At 45.2% G+C, this 19,758-nt stretch overlaps 1 protein-coding gene across 1 annotated transcript in view; it reads left to right on the top strand.

Moving 5' to 3' along the window:
• LOC120949945 (fringe glycosyltransferase) overlaps positions 1-19,758 on the top strand; it is a 123,130-nt gene that overhangs the window by 46,079 nt on the left and 57,293 nt on the right. The window contains exon 4 of the mRNA XM_040367593.2: positions 3,222-3,324. Within this exon, the coding sequence (XP_040223527.2) occupies positions 3,222-3,324 (103 nt within the window). The remainder of the gene's footprint in view (positions 1-3,221; positions 3,325-19,758) is intronic.

The following is a 19,758-nucleotide window of genomic DNA, read 5'->3' as shown; positions in this document are numbered from 1 at the left end:
AACGTAGTGTGTGTGTGTGTCTGCATGGTATTGGGCATTGAGATTTTGGTTGGTCAATCCTGAGATTCAAATAAAAAAAAAACCTACAAACCACGTGACAATGGTTTAACCCATAAAACGTAAAACATAGTTATGAGCGAGCGTTCGGCACAAAAGCCGTCAACTCCCGGTTGGTGGAATTTATGACACTTTAATAAACGCGTGCTCATATGAGGTGTTGAAATGTAATACGACCACAAATCCGTGAGTGAAATGTATCTTCATCAATTCCCCAAACTGTAAACCTGAGACACACACACAAATATAGATGGTTGCTATAAAATGCAGCTATTGAAAAGCATGGCAAACAGGCAAACATGTTACAAAACTTTGCTGTGCTCATCCCTAATCTTTGATATTAAATTAATCGTTTGGTTGTCAATTTGTTGAAAGCTTCATTTGCCTAATGTGAAAGTCACGTTTCGCGTTAAGGGATCAAGATATGAGAGAGAGAGCTCGTTCGTGCTGAAGTTTACAATAATTTAATTTGGCATCATCAAAACTACTAATGGACGTTAGGATATATTAGATAATGCTACATAACCTGAAATTTTGACCAGTTACAAGGGGCTAAAAGTAATGATCCAAAATGTGAGAGAACAGGAATACTATTTGCCCCGTTTAGATTCCAACATCCTCAAATTCTTCTTTGGATATAATCATTAACCCATATTGGGGTACATTTCTCACGAAATAGAGAAACACCCAAACTCCAAACGCTAATGAAGTTAATACATATCAAACAGTCGTAGACTCTGAAATATTATTTGAAATGAGACATATTTTGACACCTCCAGCAACATTCAAATTCCATCCCAATGGCAACCAATTCCAACCTTCCAACAACGAATCGTCCCCAAAATGGCCACCGTTAGTGGGTCTAGCAACATCTTCACCTCCATGGAGTTGCTCATACAACCTCAAACTCATCCCAAGCGCGAGAAACCGAACTTCCAAACATCGAATAGAGTTATGTCCCTGTGGTTCGCCGTTCAATATCTTTCTCCTCTGCTCCACTCCTTTGAGAAGACGTTAAAAGATTCCAACGCACCCACCTATTTCTCTCGTTGAGCCATGTTAATATCGAACTAAAATGTGCCATTAATTAAAGCGTGTATGGGCTCGGTGAGATTTTTATGTTTACGATCGTCACGATCGTACCAAACCTGCGATCGCATCAATTCCGATGGTTCCAGTTTCCTTCCAAGGGTGTGAGTGAGTGTGTGTGTGTTTGTGTTTCCCAAATCAACACATTATTTTGCGCCCAAGCCTCACGCAACAGAAGAAGAAGCTCCAACAGTGATGAGCTGGTTGACGACTTTGAGAGCGGCGATGCTATTGAGATTGAGTGTTAGAAGACTCGCGCGGGTGTGCCGAGATGCGTTGCGACCGCAACGATAGCAGCAAGCAGACAGACACTTGTCAATAAATTGTGAACGTCACGAAACCAAAACAACATCTTCTTCTGAATGGTGCACGAGAAAAAGGGGGTTGTTTTTTAATGGAGTCTTTTATTAAATAACGTCATAACAACCTACCCAAAATGCGTCCTACGAGAAATGGGCTGGTTCAAGAGTATTGGATTTTCTTCCGAAACGATTGTCAAGGATGCTTCGCGGTTGTCCGTTTATGTCCCTCTCTCTCTCTCTAGTTCAAAAGTTCATTTCCTTAATATAGTTCAATAGGAAGAAGTATCTGTCTGAATGGGAAGAAGAGAAGTGACCTCAAAAGCTTCACCGCGTATCAGGTGTTGCTTAGCAAAGATAGACGGTTTAAATATTTAAATTGCTTTTCCTTCTTTCGATGACATGTTACACATTCTTATGTGCAGTTTTATTTCAACACACCTTTTCTCACCCCTCACGGCCCCAATTGGATTGAAAATTCGCACATTTTCACCATAAAAGTAGACAGTTTGTATGATAGTATTTTTATATCAAAATATCGTGACTAGCTACGGCAACTCAATAGTCGGCATCGCACCTTTGAGGATCGTTTTCTAATATCGGAATCGAGAAAGCGCGAGAGAGAGAGAGAGAAAAAACGGCAGTTCAGATTTCTGCACGTTGGAAACTTGATTTCAATAGGGGGTTTTACCAGAAAGAAGACACAAAACAACACATTATACCTTGCGGTTCATCGCGCTATCGTCAGTGTCAGTGCGTAGGTTGGGACGCACACTGAACATGTCAGCTCTGACCAATTCTAGCGAGAGGCTCACACACACGGCCAACGGCCACAAAACATGATCGTTTATTATCATCCGGTGTGGTTTCTCTCAATCGCTCGCTTTCTTGGCGAAAATTACAAAACCTATTGGCCCACCTGATTGTCGCTGAACATCAGATTAGAACCATCCAAAAAGCGAGAACTACTAGAGCGACACACAGACATTAGGGATGCAAACCGCACGCAAAGATCCTCATCCACGGCGTCATTAATGTCACTATTAGTTTATGACTGCACTGTTCAACGCGGTTTCATATCAATGTCATCTTCGCCTTTGCCTCGAAGATATCTGCACAACAACAACAAAAACGACACGATAACGTCCTCAAACCAGTCCGAATGGGACAGGAATGGTAAACCGGTCTACTTAATGCAGATCTTAGCCGATGGGCAGCGAAATAAGATAAAATTGGGTCCAAAAACGTTGAGAATTAAAATCAAAATTCGATTAGATAAGGATTACAAGGTAGCAGAGAGCATCATCACAGCTTCGCACATCGTATACGGGCTACGGGCTTTCAGGAGCAACAGTAGACGACCCTCTTGCGAATAGTAATTTAAGCAACAACAAAAAAAAACCGAAAGATTCCATTTGTTTAACGATTTTGTGTCTTCTCCCGACTTGAGCTCCAATTCCAAATGAAAATTAAAATTAGCAAAATTTGTTTCCTTTCCAAATGGAAAAGAAGGTATCTTCTTTTGGGGCGAAAACACTTCTCTTGGGAACGAGACTCGTAATTTAATTTGGCCACCGAAATGAGACGGCTTGAAATTAAAATTAAAGCAATCGCACATGCTACTGCACCAGTTTTACCCGTTATGCGTGAGCTAGTGGGACAGACAAAAACAAACCAACTAAACGATCAACGATCGGTGCGACAAACGCATCATCATCGACTGCCTTGCTTCGTTAGCTAATCATATTATTTTCTCTCCCTGCTTTCCTCCCACAGACAACCACATGGTCAACACCAACTGCTCCCAGGGCCACTTTCGGAAGGCGCTCTGCTGCAAGATGGGCAAGGAGTTTGAGTTTTTCCTCGACAGTGCCAAAAAGTGAGTATTGCCGCGGGCTCGGTACCGATAAAACCGTTCGAAATCTTCATTTTTTACATTGGTGTGCCGTAAAGGGAAAAAGGTTGCGATAACATCAAAGAAGCATTTTTTAGGCAATTCTTGCAAATAGAGAGGAAGAGAACCTTCGCTTCGAAATTTAAATTAAAACAATACCATTATCGGTTGTCATCTGGATCGATGCATTAAAAAAAGAACCAGCGTCCACGGCAAAAATCCCCCACACAAAAAGACAAAAATAAAACCCAGCGAAGATAAGTATCTTCGCTACCACCTTTCACCGGCGAGGGCGAAACACTTTCGAGCCCGCGCAACCGCGGCGTCGCACGGTACGATAAATTCTAATTACCATCTACTGCCACTTTACGATCTGCAACTGCAGCTCGGGCGCAGTCTGTTAATTATCCACAGGAAATTGGCAAAAACGAGGGCTATATATTCAACCGCCAACGAACGTGTATGTTACCCGGCAACAAGAAAACTGTCCCTCTTTCTACCGGTTTAGCGGTGGACAGCAGCATTTAATATAAATGTACACATATTTATGTGTTTTCGGCGGGACACGATCGCCCGATCCGGATACAAGGGGAGAGGAGGGGAGGGGTTTGATGCTGCTACGATTTGCATGCCTCACACTCACGATCACGATTCGCCCACCCGAAAAAAAGACCCGAGGGATGGGGTATAGTTTGTTAACATATTTTATGAGCTCAACGTTTTGCTTTAATTAAAAGCCACCTTCCTGCAGCCAAACGACGAACCCGTCTCGATGCACCCGAAATGCAACCAAAACAGGGTGCGGACAAATATGCCATTCCGCGTGCGATTGAAATGTGATCGATGAAAAAGAAGTCAGATAAAAACAAACAAAAACGAACCAAATCAGTCTCGATCTGCTACTTTGTTCCTCGTGTTACGGTACCACAATGCTGCAATGCTCCGATCACAAGACTTGCGGTACGAATGCACGAGCAGGTGTTAATTTACGAGCGTTGCATTATTTCTTGTCATTTCTTGCAAGCGGAGCCACGGCACCACGATTGAGCACCCCTGGGGAGGGCAAATGGGCACCCATAAAGCCCATAAGCTGACGGTTCGCTGTTTAGCTCAGTGATCAGACACCTCATAAAACCCGCTGCAACGTTACACCGCTGCATTACACGCGCAAGCAAAAATAAGGATCTTATCAAACGATGCGGATTGGTGGATTCGATTTCCTGCCGAGCGAATGGATCATTAGTTTGGCTAGCGGCCAAGTCCGGTTGATTTTGCTTGTCGATCAATGCGTTTTTGCAAAGAAATATGAGTCCGAGGATTGAGATAAGCTCTGCGAGCAGATGAAACATTTCTTTTTATGCTTCATCTTGAAGAAATGTGGCAGAAATGTTGCAGGCAGCCTTAAAGAGATATGTGATCTTTGCTTCCTATGTCGTGTTTTTATTACCGACATCATTTAATTCTTTTACGTACCAAAAAAGTGCTGACATTTCATGTAGACGCACACACAGAACTATCGCACTGCACAGATCTGCCCAGCACAAAAACACGCGCCCGCTGTTTAAATCGACTTCCTTATCGTCGAAATTGCTTTTCGCCGTTGAATAGAAGCCACAAATGGATCAACAATTGCGAAACGGGAGGCCAAAAGTCAAACCCGCGCAAAGCACGCGGGAGTATTAGGGACGTGCACAAGAAATTAAAAAAAAAAATCCGCACCACTCCGATGGTCGCTCTTGATCATGCCATCATACACTGCGAACGCTACAGGTATTGGAGCAACCAGAGCCGCTCGCAACAACAGCACGACCGCCGAAAAAACATTTACAGCGCACAGGGCAATCTATGCATGTGATGCTGCCCGCTTATCGACATCAATCGATCGATTCGCTGCCAAATGTTGGACATGGTGTGGCCCCAAATCGTCTTATTTCCAACCACACACAGTCCCTCCTTTCCCGGTGAGACGCATATACACACACACACCTTGTGGTGGAGGTTTTGATTTTCCACCACCGATAAGAGCACACGAGCACGCTATGGAAATGCTACAAGGATTTTGACAAAACGGCTACGGTACGCACAGCGGTTTGTTGTGAAATCAACTTTCAGCAACTCACTTTGTAAGCACAGCACCCGCTCGTAGACACTCCTCGTACGGGGCCCCACGCTTTAGGTCAAGCAGCCAGGAAGGGTAAGCTTTTGGGTGATCTCGATGCCACCGCGGGTAGGTGGAACGCAAGCACCGTCCTGAGCAAACAGACCCGATTACGGTGCTGTTTGTTTGCAAACAGCGATCGTGCCCCGGTTTAGAAAGTCATGGCTTCTAAAGCGCGCTTGCTGCAGATCAAGCCCGGGCACCGCTTGACGGCAAAGGTCACGAATAGGGACCCGTCCGGCGGTTTCGGTGAACGCAGTGGTGCGTTTATTGAGTTTGGATCAAATTTGGACAGACTACAATTGAGTCGATGAAATGTTTGTTGTGCCCGGTTCAAGTTATTCCGAGCTACGTTATGGTTGATTTCTGATTTCTGGACAATGTGTATTGTGGAGCAAACAATTTGTTTTCTGCTTTCAATGGCTTACAGACCGTGTCCATCACTCTCCAAGCTACCTAAAACGTTATTGGGAGCAATTCGATATTAACTGAAACGTATAAACTAATCTTAAACCTGCTCGGCGCCCATCCACAGACTTCGTAATGCCTGCCAACTCCATTGCCAATATCTTATCCAATATAAATGTGGAACTAGTTAAAGCTGATGGCTTTACGGCGACCGATCTCGTTTCTTATAACCAGTTCTAGAAAATATGATTCAATTTCAACTGCTGCATTCCTGTACCAGCTGCCTGCTACCGGTGGCACTCGTTCGGAGGAGCGCTTACATCTCGAATATCCCAGGCATTCCCAATGCACCCGGACGCATAATAAACGATTTCATTTGTCTCGTAATCTCTTCGCCTCGTGTTCAAACCAACTCTTCCACCAGCCGGTCGCACAAGATTGCAGCCAATAATCATACATTCATTAATCTCCCAGAGGTCCCCGGTAACTAGAACCTCCCTGCCACAGCTGCAGCGCCATTTAATGTAGATCTGCCCCGAATGCAATCATAGCACGGAACCAACTACAGAGCGGCATCAAGTCCTCGCCTATTTGCCGCCCTTCGATTCGAAAGCCAAGCTAGCTGTGCTGGAGCGATTAATAATTATACGTGCGTTGTCTGTGTACTCCACCGTCACCGCCAGGTCTGGGGTTTACTCTACCGCCATCGTAAAACGATGGTTTACTTCACCCATAATCATAAGGTTGCAATGACGACAGCGAAGGATTCAATTAGATTTTGCACTGTATTTCCCCCATTCGCTTCGCGGCATCACTTAAGCCGCCCGGCTGCATACAGAATGAAGTGTCCGTTGCACGAGGAGAGTTTGTTTACGAGCTCATAAATTGAACACCGGTTTTGGTTGCAGAGAGTCAAGCTTGCTTGTGTGTGGCATTGCAAATATACTTTTAGAAGTGACTGGGTGTAGCGATGGAACAAATCCGGTCGACTAGATGTAATATAACGTTGTTTTAATTGCTGAGTCTCGTACTCTACTTAGACCTGAAGATGACGAAATAGAGTTCAGTATTTCGTACCCAGGTTCCTCACATGCCTTACAAGCAATGAATACAAAATTTCAAAATACAGACTCAATTTGTCGAAAAATTCAGATATCCCGTCTCTATAATAAACGCATCAGCCCCGTGGACACCTCACTAATTCGCCTTCCTCTTCATTAGGCAGCATTACATTCCTTTTTTCTCTTCCTTATCCAACCTGCATACCCTTCAAACACGATTCAGAGCACATTGGATCTCATTGTCCTTCCATACAGTCCTGCTTTGTACCGAACCTCGCGCTTTAACCGCGTATGGTATGACAACTGATAGAAATCTCCAAAGAACCACCGGTAGACGAAACGGAACAATAAGCGCCTGAAAAACAGCCCGAACAGTCACAGTGCGGTTAAGTTTCTCTGCACAGATACCACAAGCCCCTAAAGACTTCGCATGAGTCAGCGAGAAATCAAACTTCAAATGAAGTTTCCCAATCATTCAGCCCCAAAGATTTCCCTCGACTGTCCGCCGCTGTACCGGTTGGTGGTTGTTTTCGGGTACTTCCTCTTCAATTCAAAGTTTCATTCTCCTAAATTGGGACCTGATTTCGTGGCGCGGGGTCACGCTAGTTAGGCGATTAATTAAGATAATCACACGATGCCCGGCATTCAGTTGTTCGGGTCTATTCTTTTTTTCTGTACCGGCCTTCCTGCTGCCTAGCCAGTGTTACACCCACAACGCCCCACAATCTTGCAACGTTGGAGCAAGAAACACGGCGGCCATTGTTTGTAGGTGGTGCTGTGCCTGCGCGTTCGTGGACGCTTAAATCTCGGGAAAGCCTTTTAACTTCAACGCACAACACGTCAATGGATTTGTGCTGTCGCGACCGGATCCACATATCCGATTGGTTGTCGATTGGTTTCGCTGACTGCCCTTTTGGTGGCGCAAATAGGGCCAAACGATGATGAGTCAGCTCAGCCAATGGGCATCTGCTAATTTGATTAGCACAAACCGGCCGCACCGACGCACCGACAAATTATAGACCGCGTCCAGCGCCACTCGATTGATTGTTTCAGGGAGGGGATTTCTTAGGGAAGAACAGTCCCGAAAGTATGACCCGGTACACATTGGTGTGAGCCAAATGTGCAGCAGTGGGTGGAGCTGACCATTGTTGCGGTTCAGTTTTTGACAGTTAGGTTGCAGATGATTAGTTTGGAGTTTAATAATTGAGCTGCCTGTCTCCTTTTGTAGAGTTCATCAAGACATTTGCAGTCACTAGTATGCATGGCTCATACTCATTTAAGTAGTTGTTTTCATTGCCCATTAGATAAAAAGATTAAAGGATTTCCATAAAGCATCCGATAAAAGATTGATAAATATAATGATACTTATTAGGTCAATTGTGATATGATACCATTAAAAACTCTTATTCAGCCTTTTAGCACTGACATAGTAAAAATAAATGTTTGGTTTGCAGCCTTTAAACAATAATGTGATCTGAATCTCAAAAGTCCAATTATCAGGTTGTCAAACTACCTATTACACAATAATGTACACATTAAACACACGCCGACTAATTACAGACTTGGATATGCAATCAGCTATATTAAACTTAGCTTAATACGTATCTGTTGAATCCAGTAACTTTCAGTACGCTATGTAATCTGAAAGGTCTGCACGCAACTGTAACGTTCAAAATTCCAAAATGAAACAGTTTCAACTCCAGTTTGTTCATGAACATTTAGCGGGCAATTCAATATTAATCAGCTTTTTGCTTCGTGTGATTGCGGAGTTGCACATCAATCAATCCAACCCAGCTACCATTGGGTTAGCAAATTTCAACACTGCCGATTTTGACTTTATACCAGCACAACTGGGCAAGCGTGTGTCTATAGCCACCTTCCTCAACATTAACTTCAACGAAAACTACAGAACACCCAGCGCAACCCACATGCCTATCATGTTACATGCATTCTCAAAACATATGGTCGCCCATTCAACAACACAAAACCAAGTAAATAACATTCTGCAAACCTTCGATCTGTTCGCAAAAGAAAAGAAAGTGATAGTTCTTGTGAAAGCCTCTGTCGCAATTCGCCAGGATTTCTTCGCTCTCGTTAAGGCGTACGAAACATTAGGAGTGATCGATATTATTTACCTAATTGTTACGGATGACGACCTGTCCGTAGTAGGTATGAACATGGCCAGCACTACGCTCATCCGCTACAATCATCGTGACAAGGCGCAAACCCTGTTTCCTGACCGTCTGGCCAATCTGTCTTCTCGCCCGTATTATGTCGCATGCTACGAGGATCCACCGACAACGTTTAAGGATAAGAACAACAAAACCATTGGCTCGGCAATTGCCCTTATCGACATCATAGCAAAGCATCAATCAACCAACGCACGATACTTTTATACACAAAATGCAGAAACAGTGTTTAAGCATGGACAGACTACATCCATAGATTTGGCGACATATCGGTTTATCAGAACAATTACATACCCTCCCTACTCTCTACTGCAGATGTCCCCAATGTTCCACTGGTGCATTGCCGTTCCCAGGCGATACAGACGCATTCTTCTCGAGCAAGTCGTATGGCCTTTTGCGATCGATTTGTGGGTGCTGGCGGGAGGACTGGTCGCCTTCTTCGCCCTTTATCAATCAGTCCTCGCTAGAATACTGGCAACACGGTGCCCTACCGTGTATTCCATCGTTAACATTCCGCTTCAAACGTTGAAGATATTGCTACTGTTTTTGCTGTCCGAGTACTACACCGCGATCCTATCGTCTAACCTTGGTCTCTCGCAACTGCCCGCCTATCCCAAAACCCTGACCGAGTTTTACCTCACAAAATTGTCCATCATGTATCATCATCGGCAAATACTAACTGAAATACAATCTCAAATATCATCACGTGTAGTTATGGTAAATACCACACAGCCCTACGAACCGTCCCAGTTTGCTATTCTGCAGCTTTGCGATCGCTTTCGACATACGATTGGCAAAACTACCAAACTGTACGGCAGACAGACAAGCCACCATCAGTTTCATCTCATCGCCGAGCCTATCCGATCGCTCCTGTCGCTCAGCCCTTTCCGAAAATCGAGCCCACGATTCTCGCGTTTCCAGCAGTACGTGTCACGCCTGAACGAGGCAGGCATTGGGGACTATCTGTGGCGGCAATGGAACGAAAAGGCTAGCGACGAGTTGTCCAGCGGCGAAGAAGATACCGACGAGCAGAACACATCGATGCTCGAACTCGATCACTTTGTGCCCGTGTTTATCAACGGGTGTTATTTATATATTGTCGCATTTGCTGTCTTCATAATGGAACATGCTGTCCACCGGATACAGCAAGCATTTAACAATTAATTGAAAGGTATATTACACATCGCAAAGCCTTTAGCTTGCATCGCATCGTGTGGGGAAACGATAGCACACGAAACGTCCCCAAAACGCATCAAACGCATTAGATGTTGAATATTAATTATATGTCAGCTTTTAATAGTGCTTTCAATAGATACTGAAATTTAAATTGAGCATCAATGTCTGTTAAATGTTATAATAAAATCCTGCACTTCATGATAAGCTTTAGTTTTTTATGGGCACTCAGAAATCCTCGACTCAAAATCGAACACTGAGATTCACTTAAAGCACAGTACACACACCGTCGCCAACTCGGCGTTAGTCGACTCACAATGTCCTCACCAAACAGCACGTTCGTGCAAATGTTCGCTAACGAACGTTCGACAACTGCAGCATTGCTGATAAGCGTTTTAGTACGCATCATCAACAAAACGGATAGATTCGGATCAAACGCCGTGGCGCTGTTTAACTTCAACACCCATTGCATGGACCATGTTCCAGATCAACTGCTCAAACAAATCTCGACGATCACGCTCCTCAACTACGACAGTTCGCCGCTGATCAAGGACACATTTGAACGGCCCAACTTTTTTCTACACATACACGGCTATAAAGTTGCTGCGAATGTAACGACCAATGGCATAATCACACAACAGGTGAAGATGTTAAACTTGTACCGTCTCTTTGGAACAACAGAGCGAGTGGTGGTAGTGTTTGACCAAACTGTGCCGGAACCTAATCCACTGCACAAAGTGGCCGCTTTGTATCACCGGCACGGTGTAATCAACGTTATATACATTGTGGTGTTTCGGGCGCAATTACAAGTGTTTAAACTAGACAGGCAGTACAAGGCATTTATTGAAGTTCCCATCACAGCTTCGTTGCAAACACTATTTCCCGATCGATTGTCCAACCTTTCGGGACAACCGTACATGGTGGCAACGTATGAAAATCCGCCCAAGTCCTATGCGGACAGTTCACGTCGTATTGTTGGTGCCGATATTGAGCTTATCGCTATCATCGCTCATCATCAGTCAACGTTTGCCTTCTTCAACTATAGCACAAAGCCAGGCCCCATATTCGTACCATGGGATGACAGAACGTTCGATTTCGCTACATACCGGATCATTTATAAAGGCGCGGTTCAGTACCCTTTTTCTTCGCTGCTATTTCCGGACCGTCATAGTTCGTGTATTGTTGTACCTAGGCGGTACCATCGCGTACTGCAGGAACAGGTAATTTGGCCCTTCGCGCTGGATCTATGGGCCCTGAGCGGTGGCTTAGCTGCCTTCTACGTCTGGTATCTTTTGGTGCTGGCACCGCACCTTCGCCAACACCGTCGCGACATGTACGATCTGGTAAACACTCCGCTGCACATGTTTCGCATTGTGCTACTGTTTCTGCTGACGGAATACTACACGGCCATGCTCACGTCCAGTCTCGGTCTATCACAACTTCCATTCTATCCGACAACAATTCAGGAGTTTCTTATAACGCCAACACCGCTACTAGTGTTGCGCCGAGATCTGATTAGCACTTTACAAAAAAACAAGGACATTGCTAGAAAGATGATTTTTTACGAGAATATAGAACAGTACCAACACGGCCAATATGCACTTATTCAACTATGCGATATGTTTATATACACAATTGGTTCTATTACCAAATACCTCGGCAAAGAGATGAGTTACCGTCACTACCATCTCATCGATGAACCGTTCACTACTTCGATCACCATGGTTCCATTCGGACTATTGAACCCTCGACTCAAACGCTTTCAGATGTATGTCAATCTACTAAATGAAGCGGGCATATGGAACTATCTGATGAAGAAGTGGAACCTGAAAGCGACCAAAACTCATGTCGCTTATGAACCGGATAATGTGGACGCACTATTCCTAAGCTTGGAACATTTTGTGCCAGTATTTATAGCATCCGGATACGCCTATTTGATAACGATTTTTGTTTTCTTGCTCGAGCGTATTGTTTATTCGATAAAGTTGGCGCGCTCCAAGAAATTGTTCAAACGAAACAAAAAAATTGTGAAGCTTCGAATTGGAAAAGTTTAATACTACCAATGGAAAGGAACCTGTTCAATCCCCCCAATTAATCCTACAATGTATTTGTTTTGCACAGAAATTATCAAAACCCATAGATGGGTGATGTCTGCGTAATTAACACGTCCTAATGGACTTTGATCAATCCGTACAATTAAAGTAATTATCGCTCCTACTTCGTAGTACAAATACACTTGTCCAACAAATAAGCACAACATACGTGGCCTGGCAGTTTTCATACAACTCACACAAAGTGCTGTCAAGTATCTTTTTGTAAAGATGACCCTAATTGGAGGTATACTTCTGGAACCAACAACCGCTGATTCTCTCTTAGTTAGTTTCTTGATACGTGTCATATTTGAGCTTCATCAAGATCATCCTAATCCAAGCAATGTTGGTTTGGTCAACTTTGACAGTCAAAACCTGAGCTACATACCAACAGAGCTCATGAAGCATGTAACAGAAGTCACCTTCTTAAACATCGATATTAACGAACAGCGTACAGAAACGAAAGCAATTCTCTACGCTCCAATCCTGGTGCACGCTTTTGGCATCAGTAAGTCAAACGAACCAAGTGAAGAGTCGCCAATTCAATCGGAAGTGTTGAAAATCTTAGAGTTCTTTAAACTGATCGAAAAGACAAAGAACATCATCGTCCTTCTAGACGCATACGGCGTGAAACCAACTGAGCTAGATCTGTTGGCCAAAACGTACCACCATTTTGGCGCGATCGACATCATCTATGTGCTGCTGAAGATGAAGGAGCCTATCATCATTCGTTTGAATGATATGTCTACAGAGTTTGTCAAACTTTCTACCTTCGCCAGAATCGAGCAGTTGTTTCCTGACCGGCTAGCCAACATGTCTGGACGTCCCTACAAAGTGGCTTGTCTAGAGAATCCACCGCTGTCCTTCCGCAGTCCGGCTACGAACCACACGATCGGAATCGACGTCGAGTTTATCGATATGATTGCCAAACACCAGCACACGGTAGCCGACTACAGGCACTCTGCGCAACCGATCGAGCTGTTCGAACCGTGGCACTCGACGGAAATCGACTTTGCGACCTACCGTATCATACTGACCGAACAGGCGTACAAGTTTGCACTTCTCTTCCTGCCAAATCAGTATCTCTGGTGTTTGGCGGTACCGAAAACGTACAACCGAATCCTTCACCAGCAGATTCTATGGCCGTACACGACCGATATGTGGCTGCTGATCGGAACAATCGTCATCTGTTTTCTGCTGTACCGCTTGCTCCTGAAGCACACGCTCCAAAGACGACATCCCAATGCATTCTCAATAATCAACACACCGCTGCATATCTTGCGTATATTGCTGCTTTTCTTGCTGAGTGAGTATTATACGGCACTTCTCTCCTCCAATCTGGGCTTATCGAAGCTTCCTGCCTATCCGAGAACTTTCGATCAGTTCAAAAAGTCCACAATACCGCTCATTGTACATCGTCCTGAGTCGTACGAGTTTCTCCGCAACAATGAAGACCTTATGTCAAGAACGATAAGATGGAACTTTTCCCAGCGTTACGATCCGACACGGTTGGCAGTAGTACAGCTATGCGACCTATTTCCATATACCATTCGTGAAACTACGCGGCTTGTTGGTAAGGAACTAAGTCACCATCATTATCACCTGATAGAGAAGCCGGTAAAGTGTGCAATCTGTATGAGTCCTTTTCGCCGGACCAGCCCGTTACTGCCACGCTTTCAAAGGTACGTTCGCCGTTTGTACGAAGCAGGCGTTTGGGATTTCGTAGTACGAAAGTGGACTTCGTTTACGATGCAGCCAATGGGACTTGAAGCGCTGGACAGCTCCATGCTTAAGCTGGAGCACTTTGCACCGGTTTACATCGTTGGAGGATATCTCTATCTACTGTGCGTAGGAGTGTTCCTGCTAGAAATAACCACTCACCGAATCTTGCGACGACTGAACGGTCGTTAAAGATTGCGGTACAGTGATCAGTTTGGATTATGTGTTGAAATGTGTATTTCTGTGTTTTACTTCACATTTTGCTTCAATATCACGGATTTTAACATTTTAGCAAATTTCACAAATGTGCAAATAAAATGAGTGTAAATGTTTGACAAAACTGATCTTATCATTCAATAACCATTACGTAAAACATGATATTATTGAGAATTACTAAGTACATTAGGGTAATGTAACGATCGGAGATTATTGCTAAATCTGATAAATCATATCTAAATTGATCTTAAATGATTCAGTAATGCTTTCGGAAAGGGTTTAATCACCAAGAACTTGCATAATAACTAGATGTGACATATCGAATTCTTCATTACAACAATGTAGTTGCAAACCATTTTCGTAAATCTTGATACGACTAAAACAAATGTTAGTAAAAGCACTCATTAAAGGCCATTATTCATTAGTGATCCATACTTAATTAGATGTTTTTTCGTCGCCATGGCGTCAGAGAGGTTAAACAAACATAGGGTAAACTATAAAACTAGTACATGATGCGACCAGCAGATCCATTATACATCCATCCTTTTACTGGTGAGCTCACGCGTTAACGGCAACCAATGGATTCATCATTGATCTACACCCAAGAAGGCTCCGCCACCTCTGGCTTACTGATATCATTTCTGGTGCGTATAATTAACGAGCTGCACTGCGATCGATGTAGCCAATCCACGGTGGGATTTGTCAACTTCAATACACCGCACAGCTTTAGCTACATTCCATCCCAACTGATGCAGCAATTGTCAACCGTCACTTTCGCTAGCATTGATCTACGGCAAGACGGTTGCCAGCTCCAATCACTCAACACACCGATTGTGATACACGCCGTAACGAGTTTCCACTGGATGAAGAACAAACTATACATACTGAAGGACGTCCTGGACACACTGCAACACTTCGGGCTGTACGGCAAGTCCAAAAAGCTGATCGTGCTGATCGACATGAACCGGGTGACGATGGCTGAATTGAAGGTGTTGAAAGAGTCCTTCCAGCACGCCGGTGCCATCGACATCCTCTACGTCTTGGAGTACTCCAATTTCAACCAGTTAAACATCATGATACCGGCACGTCACAATCGTACCACACTGGTACACCGCTCGGCAGAAAGTTCGATCGAGCAGCTCTTCCCCGACCGGTTATCCAACCAATCCGGCCAGCCGTACAAGGTGGCCTGCATCGAAAATCGACCCCTAACGTACCGGGATGCATCATCCGGTCGCATCATAGGCATCGATGTCGACTTTATAGACATCATCGCAAAGCATCAACGGACGGTTGCCCAGTTCAAGCATACGGCGGATCCGATCAAGCAGTTCAAATCCTGGTACGACGTTGAGTTTGATATGGCGACGTATCGCGTGCCGGATGGAGGGCTCGCCTATCCTTTCGCACCGCTTTACTTCCCGAACCAGTTCCGCTGGTGTCTGGCCGTGCCGAAAACGTACGATCGGGTTATACACGACCAGGTAATCTGGCCGTACCAACCGCCCTTGTGGGCGATGCTACTGTCCCTCGCCGCCTTCTTGATTGTGTATCGCTTGTTTCTGAGGCAGCCAATTCAGCACCAGTACCCGGATGTGTTCCCTGTCATTGATACGCCATTGCAATTGTTACGCATGTTGCTGCTGTTTTTAATGACCGAATACTACACTGCTAAGCTGACCGCCATACTGGGACTGTCGGAGGTACCCATCTACCCGAGAACGCTGGCCGAGTTTTCCAGCTCACCGATTCCACTGCTAGCGTCCCATCGGAGCGGATATCAGTATCTGATCGATAATCCACAAGTCCACGCGAAAACGATCGAGTGGAACTTTTCCGCCCAATACGACCCAACCGGAATGGCGCTTCTACAGCTGTGCGATCTGTTTCCATTCACCATCGGCGATACAACGCAGATCATGGGCAAGCGGCTCAGCCATCATCATTACCATCTGATCGACGAACCGATCAGTACGTCGATCTGCATTAGCCCGTTCCGCAAGACGAGCCCACGGCTGGTGCGCTTCCAGCAGTATGTGACGCGACTGAACGAGGCGGGCATATGGGACCAACTGGTAAGCAAATGGATGCTCAAGGATGGGCGTGTCTCGGTTGCCCACGGGGCAGACAAACGGACGAGCTTCCGGTCGTCGATACTGGAGCTGTTCCATTTCGTCCCGGTGTACGTGATTGGAGGATATCTGTACACCAGCGCGCTTATCATTTTCATCCTCGAGCATTTGGTGTATCGACTGCAGCAAAGATTTTGAAAAGCTTTTAATGAGTATATGTGGCCTGCTGTAACATCCCTACTGTCGCTATTTAAATCACGCGCACTTACTTTAGCACTTATCATAGAAGCACTCGGGAAAATTGCATGTTGTGAACATTTTAAAAGTGTATTGGATTGCACTTTCGAACTTCTAGCATAATGGAGTAAAATAATGGAGACAAAGAGCTTGCCAGTCAGTTCTGATTGAGCAGTCGCTCAAGTAACAACACATTTGCAGAATCCGTTTAACATCTCATCATGCTGAACTCATCAACCGTTCTCGTGAGCCTCCTAGTGCGTATCATCACAGAGCTAGGCGAGTCCAGTGCGGGCGGCGCAACAATAGCTCTTGTCAACATCGATCCAGCTCGTCTCTACTATCTGCCGTCACGCCTAATAGCCGAGACGTCGGATCACGCATTCCTTCTGCTTAATAATGTCAACATTACAGCGGTACAACCACCAGCGGTACGGTGCCATATTCCACTGCTTATTATTGAGCTACCGGCGGACAATCTCCAGCATATGGAGAACGTTCTAGTGCTACGAAACATTTTCAACTACCTGAGTGTAACCGGTAGAGAAACGAGACAGTTTGCGATAATCGTTTCCGACACGGTGCGTAGCGGCGATCTCGCTCTCCTCGCCAGACTTTTTGCTATGCTCGATGTTCTCGACGTACTGTACGTAATCGTTCGCACCAACTCCATCACTTTGGTGCAGTTCGATAACGATGCCAACGGCTACGTGCAGCTCTCGGTGAACGACACACTCGAGCGGTTATTTCCAAACCGATTTCGCGGTAGATCCTACACGATCGCTTGGTTCGAAGAGGAACCATTGGCAGTCAGACGCGACAACAAGATCGTTGGAGTGGATGTAGACATGCTCAACATCATTGCCAAACATCAGAATATTGACCTTCATGATATGTCGGACCAAACGCTCCAAGGCTCCAAGCGTTTTTTTGATTTAGCAACCTTGCGCACAATCGATAAAAGCGATGATTGGGTCCATGCGACAGCTTTGTACTTTCCCAACTCCTACACCTGGTGTGTGGCGGTGCCGCGCTTCTATCTGCTCGACCTAAGCGGACAGCTGTTTCGACCGTTTGCCCTCGATCTCTGGCTGCTCGTGCTCGTACTGGCTGGTGCACACGCTGCGTACGGTAAACTATTGTACCCTTGTCTGCAACGCCACCATCCCGCAATGGGCCGACTGCTAAATCCCCAACTCAAGCTTCTCTTTCGTTTTCTACACTTCATGATGCTAGAAACGTACATCGCCATGCTGACGAAGCAGTTAGAATTTTCGCACCTTCCTCTGTTTCCGAAAACGCTGCAAGAGCTTAGCAGATCATCGATTCCACTGCTCGTGATGCCAATGGATTTGGCTGATATAGTCCACCACATACCACGGCATGCCCACCAGACGGTTGGCTGGAATCGCTCGCTATCGTACGACCCCGAACAGTTTGCCATTCTGGTGCAGTGCGATATCTTCGAGCGTAACATTGAGCAATACACGGTGCTGCTAGGCAAGCGGGTACACAACACGCTGTACTATCTTATCCCCGAACCGATGCTCGAGACACCGCTGGTATGTCTGCACAAAAAGGATAGCAGAGTGCACACGCTTCAGCGGTACATTGACAGGCTGAAGGAGGCCGGCGTTTGGCAGTATCTTGTCAGCAAGTGGACCTACCGACCGCATTCGCCGCAATATTCATCGCCAATTGAGGATCCGCTCGCACGAAAGCAACTATATCTGACGCTGACGCATCTGATACCGGTGTACATGATCTGGACACAGCTGTTGCTTGCTAGCGTTGCAGTTTTCCTGGTAGAACATATCATTCACATGATTGGTGCCAGAAGGGAGCGCAAAATCTACCGAGCGCCAAGAAGAGGACTTCGCAAACAAAACACACTTGCAACCTTGACACGTTTAATGCGCAAACAATGAGCAATTGAAGTATTACACCAATTCGATTTTTTACGTGTGATGTATGTGATTGCTGTTCAATAAATTCCATCATTTGGCTTGCTGTTTAGTGTCCAGCTTAAGAGCTTATTCCATTTCCTGGTTGATTCTCTGTTCATTCCTTGGAGCACCTCGAGCACCATATGGTTCTATTTTCTCACGTGTGATTCGATACTTTACAGGGCTTTAAAGGTCTGTTGCGCTTCCGCTCGATTAAACGTGCTACACTTCTCAATCAAGTGTCAAATATCATCCACGAGAAAAGTCCATCGTTCCTGTACACGGTAGTTCACAGCAAAGTAATGACGAAAGGAACGAACATAACTCACCAACATTGCTGAAACATTTCGTTGGCTAGCTTCCGCCCGTTACCACGCAGGGTATTTTTTTTTTGTTTCTAGGTTGAAAACAAAACCCCAAAAATCAAGAACCATAATAATGTACTCCCCACAGCCCGATCAACAACTGCTTTCATGTGAAGCAGTCGAGACGAGCCACAAATGCTAAAAAAATGAATGCTCAAAAGTATGGGTAAAAGCCTCTAATGAGCCTCCCGGCTATATTCGGGATTCCGTGCAGTAAGAGCACATAGAGTTTCTGAGCAAAAGGCCAAAAAATAAACACCACACTCGCCTGCTGTAGGTCAACTTCACGCTTGAACTTGAACGATGTATCCCGTTTGTAGCTAAACTTTCCGATTCTCTTGCCGTGGCTTATAGCAGCGTTTTCGGTCGTTTGCTAAGCTACACATACAGCCTAGAGCATATCTTTGTGACCCCTCACCCCTTCTGTGGATGCTCTATCCGTGTCTATTGGGCTTTCGCTACAGCCAGTGCAAGAACGAACCTAGAACAGAACGACTTGCGCCCGCGATGACCGGTAATGGTTGGTTCTCTCAGTTTTGCTTTGCGCCTTCCGCACGACAGGCTAATTGGTAATGCTCAAGATGTTGTAGAGGGAGCTGTGATTCCACTTTCGGACGTGGGCACGTGGCTAACTAGCCGTATCGGATGCTGAGCCTGATTTTAGGGTGGGGGCAAAGGGGAAAATTGGAGAAGAGGTCGATAGTTTTATTCAAGTGCACCGAAATGATGTGTTTTTTTGTAATGCTAATTGTTTCTCTTTTCTCGCTCTCTCCCTCTCTCTCCTC

This window comes from Anopheles coluzzii, chromosome 2 (genome assembly GCF_943734685.1).
Source record: "Anopheles coluzzii chromosome 2, AcolN3, whole genome shotgun sequence".
NCBI classification, from domain to species: domain Eukaryota; kingdom Metazoa; phylum Arthropoda; class Insecta; order Diptera; family Culicidae; genus Anopheles; species Anopheles coluzzii.
This window is presented reverse-complemented; position numbering and strand designations above follow the sequence as displayed.